This window comes from Cucumis melo, chromosome 5 (assembly GCF_025177605.1).
Source record: "Cucumis melo cultivar AY chromosome 5, USDA_Cmelo_AY_1.0, whole genome shotgun sequence".
In the NCBI taxonomy this organism is placed as follows: Eukaryota; Viridiplantae; Streptophyta; class Magnoliopsida; order Cucurbitales; family Cucurbitaceae; genus Cucumis; species Cucumis melo.
In genome coordinates this window covers 2,955,646-2,966,867 of record NC_066861.1, presented here as the reverse complement: position 1 = coordinate 2,966,867, position 11,222 = coordinate 2,955,646, and the positions used below count along the sequence as shown (strand labels likewise).

Below are 11,222 nucleotides of genomic sequence, written 5' to 3'. Positions count from 1 at the left end.
TTTTAAAATTTTATAGAAATCTCAATAATCAATCTTGCTGAGAAAAACGATTTTACAAGTTTAAAAAAATATGCTACTTTTAAAAACGAAACCCAAAAGTGTGCTAAGCCAAATTCTCATTTTGTTTGTACGTAGTTTCCACTTTTAGTTTGAATCCTTTAATTTTAGTATACTTTATCTTGGTTGATCTCCATGACAATAGTTAGTCTTTTCTCTTCTTCCCACAACCAGCACAAACACATAAACCCTCATCACATCAATACATTATTGAACCTAATATAAACCGATCGACATCAAATTGTTGATTAAATTTTATTTAATAATTGTTATGTAATTTTAATATTTTTCAATTTTGTCCTTTTTCATGACACTTAAGTATAGTTAACTTAATCATTTTCTAATATATTATGGTTTTTGTTGGGAGGCTATCTAAGCTTATTAGGCTGTTTTAACTAGTTTTTTATAATTGATGTTTTAAGGGTTTTTTTTTATGGGTAATTATAATAGGTAGCAATTTTTAGAATAATTATTAAGTATGTAGCAATATTTTAAAAAAATTGCAAATATAGCAAAATCTATCAGTGATACACTTCTATCGTTGATAGACTCTTATGGTTTATCAGTGATAGACCAACATTTGCTACATGGTTTATCAGTGATAGACTCCTATCATTGATAGATTTTGACAAATTTTGCTATATTTGCAATTTTTTTAAAATGTTGCTATATACTTAATTATTTTGAATATAATTGCTACATTTGCAACTATCCCTTTTTTTATCAATAGAAATTCTTTGGTAGACTACAAAGCTCATCACCACCTTATATTCGATTGCATACTAAAAACATTCGTGTAAGTTTGATTATATCCAAGTTACATGTCAAGAACATTCAGATGAGTTTGATCACGAGTGCTCAAACTTAGAGTGAAGAACTAGTACTCCTTTGTTTCTTGGTCGGTTTTAGAATTTGATATTAGAGGTTAACTAATGATTTCTAATTTTTAAATCCTAACCATCCATAACCATCCATATAACACTTTCGCATTGGAACACCTAAAACAAGAAGCCATTTATACCTTCTTGTTTTGGTGAAAATAAAAGGAAATAAGTTGGTAGTGACCGCCGGTGGGTGGCTAACGATAGTCAATAAAGAGAATGTAATAACCCTCAACCAACACGATTGATACCACACCTCAATAGTTGAAGTTCAGATTGAAGCTCCTAAATGAACAAGTTTTTCTGTTTTTTGTGTGACAGTAAAGAGGGCAGGAAAGATAAATATACAACAAGTTTGAGGGAGGAATTAGCAGAAATGGGGAATGAGCCAAAAGAAAAAAGAAAAAAGAAAAAAGAATCAGTAGCCAACAATCAACAACTTGTGGCCGATGTGATGTCTACAAGTTACATTGTCTTATGGGACTTCATTTGACGTCTCTGTCCGAGAACATAGATTTTGGAATTTCATGTATCCTAACAATTTCTCAAAAGAGGAAAAAAAAAAAAGGATTAGAAATGTTCAGAGCATCTTCAGGTTGTTGGTTTTTTTTTTTTTTAATTTCTGAATTTTGGATGGTAAAAATTGGATTTGAGCCGACCTGATCAGTAGGTCGGGTATTGTCCGTACGGAACTGAACATGGGTCGGGTCAGTTTTAAGAGAAAACAACCGAATCCAACCTACTTACACCTTTATATAGAAGTTCCCCACTGGAAGGTAAGATTTTTGCTTTACTTTCCTAATGGGGAAATGAATATTAACTCAATCAGTAGTTTCATACCAAGACTACTTTGATTACCTTATTCATTAAAGAGATAATACCAGAAGAAGAGTATTTCAAATGTTCAATCAAGATGGCGGAAAACACCAACCAGAAGAATGAAAAGAAAAACCCAACAAGGGAAATTTAATAATAATTGCATGAATTCAGCTTTAAATGAATTTCTCCAGTTGGATCACGAGGTTACATCAAAGGACAGAATATTATCCACCTATCAACTAACTTTTATCAAAGATTTATACGGCAACTTTGCACCAAATCTATAGTCATACTGCAAAACTGGGGGTACTGAACAATGCATTAACTGGATAAAAGATCACGACGAACCTGCCGTTACCTTTCTCCGAACAATTCTCTTCCTCCGTGCTTTGGGTACTGATTCACCTTCAGAGACAGAGTCAGCACCAGACTGTTTGAGACCGAGGAGTCCAAGGCCAGAAATGATGGCATTCTTTGAAATAAACCATTTCGAGGAAGACTGATTAATGTCTTCAGAAGGTCGGTTGTAAACCTTCTGCAAGAGTTCCCTTGACTGAACCAATGGATCTGCCTCTATTCCAAGCCAAGCCAATCTTGATCTTTCTCCTAGTTGCACATTCAAAACCCTACATACAATTCCAATATGGTTTTATAGAATATTCTTTACCCAACAATGTCTTTTTGGATAAGATTGTGTTTAAACCAGAGACTTTAAAGGGAAAAAAAATGGCATGTCTAAGGCTTCACAAATAAATGCCAAAGATATTTCAAAAGGGAAAAAGCAGTTCGAACCTCATTGCAGAGCTTAAAAACAGAGCGACTCCAATAACATCAAAATGATTGATCATTGCTCTGTCAAAACCGCATAGTAACTGATACCGGAGATTTGCATAGAGGCCGAGAAAAGCACCATACCCGAGAGCATTGGTACTCACAGTTGGAACTGATACAGATAACCTGGCAAACACGTACACAATTCCGTGTGAAGAAAAATGGGAACTTAATTAGCACTTCTATTTGCCAAATGGGAGTGATCTATTACCTTTCTTGCTTTTTACTTGAGAGAAAATTGGACAAAACACCTTGAGCTGCTCCTGCAGTTATACCGACCAAGCACAACTCTGCAGCTTTGTAGAAGAACGAATGGATTCTCTTTTGTAGGTCAAATTCCCTCATAGGATAACTTTTTTCAAATATATTATTGGGAAGCTTCTGTAATGTATTTTGCAAATCAAATCGGAATGTATTTCCATATGAACGACAAGGAGCAAGTGACCAAACAACTATAGCATTGCAAGCGGTAACAGTGAGAACATTAATGAGCGCCAGATCCCATTCCTGTTTTATCCTGGAGCCACAACAGAACAACAAATTTGTAAGCCAATCAAATAAAAGATAAATTTAAAAAATGAAATAAAGTTTAACCATATGCCTAAATAACAAACCTGTCCTTGCGATTCTTTATTTCCCACCAAGCTGAACAACCAATTGTAGCAGCCTGCTCTAAAAGAAGCCTATAGAGAAAGGAAGGATCTGCTAACATCCTGTGCAATTATATAATATGTTGAAGTTTGATAATATATATTTCTTTTTCAAAGAGTGCATGCAGTCTTTCGCTTAAACAAACTACTGATCAGTAAAAGAAAAATTCAAGTATGGAACCATGAAAGAAATTAAACTGTTCATTTTATCGTTTTGAAATTTATTTCCTCAAGAAAAGGAGATGGAGGGGGAAGCTAGTCAAGCTGTTGGTCCACTTCCACATACTAGATATTGATAGAGAAGTATTATCATAGATATGTTGATATAATATAAAATATGCATGTCTACTTCAGAAAATTAGGCAGAAAAGACACCATAAAGTTTCCAAAGGAGATGACCCTAGCACTGAGAATTGGAAGGTGAAAGCGGGTTTGAAATGGCAATTTTATGTGATCATAATTCTAGACAGCGACTTGAGTTCCATGATAGGCTTCAATAAACAATGGACTCCTATCAACAATGGACTTCAATTGGTGATAAGAGTTTGTCAATCACTTTATAAACTTCCTTCATGGTCCAAGTCAGTCATAAAAAACATGCATGGAAGAAAAATGACTTGAAGAAAAAAATGAAACTAATAAAAAAAAACGGTTCAAGTTATTTAAATGGACCAAAAATGAAACTATAAAGATGAAAACATTAAGCAAAACTTAAGAAAGAAAATAAAACGTGCAAATAGTTCGAAATGAAACAATCTGCGCTAAATTTGTGTACTAGTGATTTGGATTGAAATTGTGTATTGAGGGGGGTTAAGACTTTTCACTTAGATTTTGCAATTTTGCAAATAGTTTTCTTAGATTTTGCAATTTTGCAAATAGTTTTCATAGATTTTGCAATATTTGAAAATGGTTTTAAGTTAAGCTATTTTGGCTATTTGGCTCATTTTGTCATATATGCAACCATCCCTAAAATGTAATGTCAGCAAGCTTAAGAATCCAGTAGAATTCATGGGTAATTTAGAATTAGACATTACAATATCTAATTGCTTAAATTCAGGTTTAGGATCTAATATTAAGACGCAGATGCTTAATGGACAATCAATATCTTCAAGTAAGCGAGTTCCCATGTCACCTCTCCAAGAATGGTGAATTGGTAAAAGAATTGAAGTGAATTACCTAAGAACTAAAGGCCTCGTAAATTCTACCAGAGGTTTTTAAAGAAATCACCTGCCAATAAAAGCCCGTGAGATTCCTTGAGGAAGTGCCCGTGAAATGAACCGAGTTGTAGTTGGCCTGGCATTCACTGCTAAGAATCTTACCATTTGAGCCGAGCTAACTAAACCCTGGGATAAATAATTTGTCAGCATCTAACCAAAGTTCAAGGCTAAATATTTAGCACAAAAGGAAAATGATAAAATATTTCCTACTCCAACGAGAAAATATTACACTTAGGGGTGGAAACAGTTCGGTTTGGTTTGGAGGTGAAACCGAACCGAACCAATTTATTGGTTCAAACCAAACTGAACCGTATTTATGCGATTTGGTTCGGTTTCAAATTCGGTTTTGGTAATTTTAAAACATTTTAAAAACAATTCGATTCGGTACGGTTTTAAATTAGCTTTTGTTCTTTAAATTAAAAGCAGTTCGGTTTTAATTTAGTTTTACTTTTTTTAAAAATCTATAAGCATAAAAATATATAAATAGTAGTTAAAAACGGTTCAGTTCAGTTTTGGTTTCAAATTTCTTTCAACCGGGCCAAACCGAATTTTTCAATTTCATTAAGTATTCAGTTCGGTTTTAAGAAACAGTTTGGTTGCTGCGGTTTGAATGGCCACCCCTAATCACACTAATAAGATAATCAAAACACTACCATTTCATAAGCCTGACGAAATCCAGCAGGCAAATCCATCATTGTCTTCTGCCACTCGTTTAATACTGCATCTACAAATTTACGATCAAAAAGCTAGAGCAAATATGAAGTTAGTGCTAAAAATGAGCCCATAAAAAACAATAGCAACACAGATCTGTCGGTAATAGATTGTATACCTCTTCAAGAAATTTCCTTCTCCGGAACAAGCCACCCTCATCTCCCTCGTCGCCATCATCAAACTCATCATAGTAATCATCATCATCACCATCATCGTCTCCACCGTCACCGCCACCATGATTGATTTTCTTGCCAATATCTCCACCACCTCCCCCAATTGCAGTCTGCAATTTGCTATGACATTATTTCAGTTTGAAACACTTGGAATTGGGAAAGTGAAATAACACAACCAACAACATAAAAGACATGCTTAATTCCACCAACCAAAAACATAACTGGACAACAGAAAACAAAGGACATGTTTTTTCTTTTATAAGCAGAAAACAAAAAGACATAAAACATAATAGAGAGCAATTGTGCTCTAAAGTGGAGGGTGAAGTGCAAAAATAGAAATAAAAATAACAACTTCGGTATATTTAACTCCAAAGACTCTCAAAACGTTTCAGTCGACAATTCTTGGCTAGAATCATTTTTCCTTTCTTTGTGTGTAATGAGAAACAATAATTCCAAGTTCCAATCAGACAAAGGGAACAAATACTAGAGGGACACGCAACCAAAACCCCAAAAGGAGCCAACCCAAAACAGAAAAGGGCTCCACCAATGCATCTGACATTTTACAGGTCAACCAGAACTAGATAAAAGCCGTGCATCAGAACTTGTATGCATAATTGCATGATACAAAGAGGTGAGGTGAATTTGAGACTCTGATGCATAAATGTAAGGCATCTTGTGTTGGAGCTTATCATGAATGCTTACCACCTTAGGAAAAAATAAAAAACTTAATCTTCCAAACATCAACATAGCCATTTGAATGTTCAAAAGTTGTGTTCTGTGATAGATGCTTCAAAAGAAATTTTGTAGAAAAATCTCCATTCGATTGCACAGCTTCCACAAGATTCTGTCACTGCCTTGTGTTTGTTGCAAGAAGGATAAAAGATGCATAAGAGAGGTCCAATTTTTTTATTTAATATCATTGAGATTCCTTCTAAGAAGCAAATTCCAAATGTTAGATTCCACCACCCAAAAGTATTTAACAAGTGCAAACCTTTTTATTGTCAAATCAAAAAGCCAACAGAAGCTTTATGCTATCGAAGAGCCCTTCGACCAAACAAAACTACAAAATGAGGTATGTGCCCCATCCCTAACATTATAGGGAAGTCAATAAAATATCAACTTCCTATGCCTCATAATAGAAATCCACAGACCCCAAAAGGATCTATAGGATGATGAGCCCAGAGATGAAGATAAGCAAGTAGGGCCGTACTAAGCCTTGATGACTTTCTTTCAAAAGGCTCTATTCTCATTCAGGATGCATCAATTCCCTTTTGCTAAGGCTCGTTCTTGTTAATCAGCTACAAATCCCAACACTTCTATCTTCAATTGGAAGCATGACATTCTCCCATTTGAAAGGGTGGAAGCTAATGCTGTCATCATTTCCTTTCCAAAGATTCACACCTTACTCGGCAAGGGTTGCTTGGAGAAAAGTGAGTCTACCTACAAGTTCTTTCAAGCTAGAAGCCTCTGAGATTCAAAATGAGGCTTACCATAGGATAGAAGGCCATTTGCACCCCGACAAGCTGTTTCCACCCAATATGAAGAGGGAAGGATCACCGTATCCTAAAAATATAAAATATGTCCCTCTTTGGGTGTGCTTTGTCTGATTCCTATTTAAGGCAAGGGAACCTTCATTTCTAGGGTAGGCTGTGTTTCCCCCTTCCAGTAGAACCTTGTTTGTTGTAAATGGATACAAATGATAAATACAACCTAGGACCCTTGTGTTCTTCAGGTTGATTAGGGTGTTGGTTCATAGAGAATTCTCTGGCGATGTCAATCAGATGTTTCTGAACTGTTCCTATATCTAGTTTGGGAGAACACATTTTATACTGTCACAGAATGCGGTGATCCTTCAGCTTCATATTCGGAGGAAACTTCTTAGCATACATTTTTTTGGGGTGACAATGGCATTTCTTCTAAGTTGTTACAATTCAAATCAAAGAAAATTAATAAATAAAATAATAATAAATAGTTTAAGAATCAGGTTATTTTCTAGATGACTTTGGTTACAAAGAATACATGTATCAGAATGCCTGTAGGTGTCATCAAGAGGTATAAGTCAGTTATGGTTTTTTCTTGATAACTATGGTTAAAAAGAATAAGATGTTTCAAGGTGTTTGTAGGCGTCCAATAGAGATGTGGCTCCATTTGGATTTTTTATTGACAACTTCAGTCAGAAGGAATAACAGATTGTTCTGGAAGTTTGTCAGGGTCATAAAGAGATGCGAGTCTATTTGGGGATTTTCTTGGCAACTGTGGTTAGAAGGAAATAAGAATAGGAGATTGTTTCGAGATGTATTCAATGATCATAAAGAAATATGGGTCAAAAGAGAATTTTCAGTCTCCTATTTGTCTCTGTTGAAAGCAAGCAGAGCGGTTTGAATGCAAGGCAGAACCTTTTCTCTTCAACTATCTTGGTTTCTCTCTTGAAGAAGACCTTGAGACCCATCCTTTTGGAGCCCATCAGTTGAAAATGTCATATCCAAGCTGGACAAATGGTGGAATATTTTTATTTCCAGAGGGAGATATAAATTGGCCCAAATCCGTTTCATTGAGTGTCCCTCCCTATCTCTCCTTCCCCACAAAAATCCAAACAAAAATAAGTTACCACTACCAGTAACAACAAAATTATTGGCAGGGATCTTTTTGTTGGAAGGATTTTCCTCAAAACCATGGATGTGCTCTCGTTAAATGGAAACAGATTGCTCTTCCCGTGCTTTCAATGTGCGAGATTTGGGAGAGGAGAAATGTTCGTTTAGTCCAATGGCACACTCAACAGTGCCTCATCGTCTCACTTAGACACATGCACAGTCCATCGGCTGAAGTAGGACTGTATATATGCAGATGGGCAGGAATTATGTGTTCTACAAAGATCTCTAGGCCATTAAACATTAATACCATTTTTCTAAACAGAAAAAAATAAGGATATCATAGACAAGAAAAGGAGGCCAATAATACCTTTCAACAATTGATCTTTTCTAGAAGGGTGAAAGGAATGACCTTGCTACAACTGTATCCTTGAGTTTGGCGCACTTATTTTTTTTCTAGAAAATTTAGCGTCAGATACAATAAGGATGACCAAACTATCTTACCATCTACAAAAATGTCAATGATTTTTCTTTTTCCACCATTGTCATCAAACTTTTGTCATCTTCATAAACAAACCTCCTTCGTGTGAAAACTTTACTATCCTAAGTAACTTGTCTTCACCTTTATGTTCCTTGAAAAGTTCAAGAGTGGGAGGCAAATCTAACAGACATTTTAACTTTGAATTTCAGAAGCCAGTCAAGAAAGATTCAGCTTACATGGACAAAAAGAATTTTCTTCAAACTTTGTACAGTAGCATGACTTCCTTTATTAACCGTCACCACCAAGATTGAGAAGGATTCAACACCAATTATGATGGAGCATTGTGAGTAATTATGCACCATCAAGGTGAAGCGAAGGGAAGAGGATGGTTCCCATGAAAGGGTTATATTGGGCGGGCATCTGGACAAGAGTACAAGTCATCAACTTGTAACAATTTCGAATTTGCTTGTTTTCGTTAAGTCCACCAAATAAGCATGAGAAGTGGACTGTAATCTTTTTTAATAATACACGTGAGTGCCCAAGATACACTCACCCGATTAATCTCAAAAGGCAATAGTTTAACCTTTTTATATGTGTTTTTCATCGAATTAAGCAGGTAACTAGTTCAAACTCATTCTCTCTTAAGCTCTTTACTTCTTCTTTTTCTTTTTTTCACACCCCCAATAACCATTGGGCTTACTCGTGATAGTCCTGCACCTCTCTCCAAGAAATATGATTCAGTAATCAGTACTTGGCAAATCCATTTCTGACCTACTGAGAAGTGGACTCATTTTTATTAACGGTGATCTAATAGCGTTCAAAAAGAAAGGAAAAATTGGCATTGTCACTCCCTCTAACATCTTTTGTTTCTTATCCAAAAATATACAAATAAACCAAATAGCCCTGCCCCCTCCCCCAAACCCCTGCACTTCTCCTATACCAATTTTCATTCTCAGTAGAAACTCCAAACAACAAACACCAGAAACAATTGGTAGTGGTTCTGTACATCTAAATTAGGACATCTACTGTTCAACTATCCATAAGAATTAAGATAAGATTAATATTCTAACAAAAAGCATTGCCTCTCAGATAGAAATAGAAACCCAAGTTCGGAAGACCTATATTTCAATTGTAATGAAACGTTTAACAGTTGGCTGAGATAGGAAAACGTCCCTAATCAATTGCCAGAAATACAAGGAACAAAAACTTCCAAGTTAAAATGCCATTTCTCATAGAAAGGGAGCCAAAACCAAAGTTCATATTGCCAAAAATAATAATGATAAAATAAATAAAGCTGCTTTTCCAACTACGAAACATTTCACGACTAGAAGAATCCATGCAACACCAAAGCATAGGCACAATCCAATTGAGCGAAAGCAAAACTGAAGTAACTTGCCTCAGGGCTAGACTTGGACTGCTTCTGAGACAAATCAAGCTTGGATTTCTCCAAAGTTACAGAACCAAGGGCACCAAATTGGCCTTTCATAACAGGGCCAAAAGAGGAAGAAGATATGGCAAGAAAAGGGTCAGACCCAGCAGGCGCAGAGGGGGTTTCAAAGCAACGCTCCAGAAAAGCAATGGAATCCCCATAAGGAACACCCGAAGAAGAAGAAGAAGAAGGGAAAGAAGGAGAAGAAGTTGTGAAAGCCTTGACCACCAAAACTGCTCTATTTCGATAAGAGGGACCGAGTTTAACAACCGAGGGCAGCCATAGCTTGTTGGTGGTAAGCTGGGTGTTAATGGGCATGATTTGAGCCGTTTGAAACACCGCATGAGACATATTCGGCTATGGATGAGGTTGAATTGAATCCCGTCTGTTGTCTAAATGGTCATCGAGATTGAAACGGGGAGGAAGAAGAAGAAGACTAAGGATTCCGAATTTCCCTGGTACTCAATCTCTCTAAGAAATGGGGAAATTAGAGAGAGAAAAAGAGAGAAGAAAGTAGGTGGAGAAAGGGGTTTTAATGGATTAAGGATAGCCGCCTGCGGAAGGGACGAAGAACACTATCTTCAATAGAGATTGACCCACTGAGTCGACTCCGGTTTTCTAGACGAGTTAACTCGATGCCGGAGTTCTTCATCCACTTGGGCCGGGCCGGGCCCGGCTTTGTGTTTTGGGAAATACAACTATACACCCCAACAAAATTATTTATATTATAACAACTTGGAAGCTCACATGCTAGCAAGGGAGAATCAAACTAAAGGGATTTAAGATTTCATGGATTATTAGAATTAAGCATGTTAGAAAATTGTGGACGAATATTCAATTGTGAACGATCATAAGATCTATTATTATCAAGCAAAGAACTTGATCGATAAGGTGATAAATTTTGCGAGTTTTTTTTGAGAGAAATAAGTTTATGAACGCTTCATTATTTTTTACCAAAATTCAACAGATTCATATATTGTAACGAATTTTCTTTCAATCAATATATGATGGGCTTCATTTGTCTATGATTACTTTTGTCTATTGTCTATCTTCATCATGCAATAACTAAACCCCCATTGGACGTGGATGAGTTAAATTTTAAACTTTTAAGCTCGGAGAGAGAAGCTTTTACGAAGAAGTTAAACAAAGATTTAACTTGTAGTTTATTCCAAAAGCCTAAGCTAGAAGAAAACAAACAACTACTTGAGAGTTGTGGAGCTTAACATTCAAAACAAGCACGAAAGTTAGAAATATATAACTCTTACGCTAGTGATCAAAGTAAGTTAAGCGCCTGTGGAGACATAGATATGTGGCTACGCAGCGAGAGTTAGAGACCTAGACGTTATAATCATGAACATAGAACTTCCTTTCAAGCAATGGCATGA

General features: G+C 36.0%; 1 protein-coding gene across 2 annotated transcripts; it reads right to left on the bottom strand.

The window, feature by feature from the left end:
• Positions 1 to 1,877: 1,877 nt before the first annotated feature.
• LOC103491309 (protein RETICULATA-RELATED 1, chloroplastic) lies at positions 1,878 to 10,418 on the bottom strand. 2 transcript variants are annotated; one of them, XM_008451194.3, is made up of 8 exons: positions 9,805 to 10,418; positions 5,285 to 5,449; positions 5,109 to 5,201; positions 4,466 to 4,581; positions 3,203 to 3,301; positions 2,800 to 3,105; positions 2,550 to 2,714; positions 1,878 to 2,383 (listed from the first exon to the last, which is right to left on the bottom strand). In XM_008451194.3, exons 1-8 carry the CDS (start codon positions 10,186 to 10,188, stop codon positions 2,095 to 2,097), a joined length of 1,617 nt encoding a protein of 538 aa, XP_008449416.2. In that variant the 5' UTR covers positions 10,189 to 10,418; the 3' UTR covers positions 1,878 to 2,094. The 2 variants fall into 2 exon arrangements, with proteins under 2 accessions (XP_008449416.2, XP_050941142.1); XM_051085185.1 differs by having other exon boundaries at positions 3,203 to 3,271.
• Between the last annotated feature and the right edge of the window lie 804 nt (positions 10,419 to 11,222).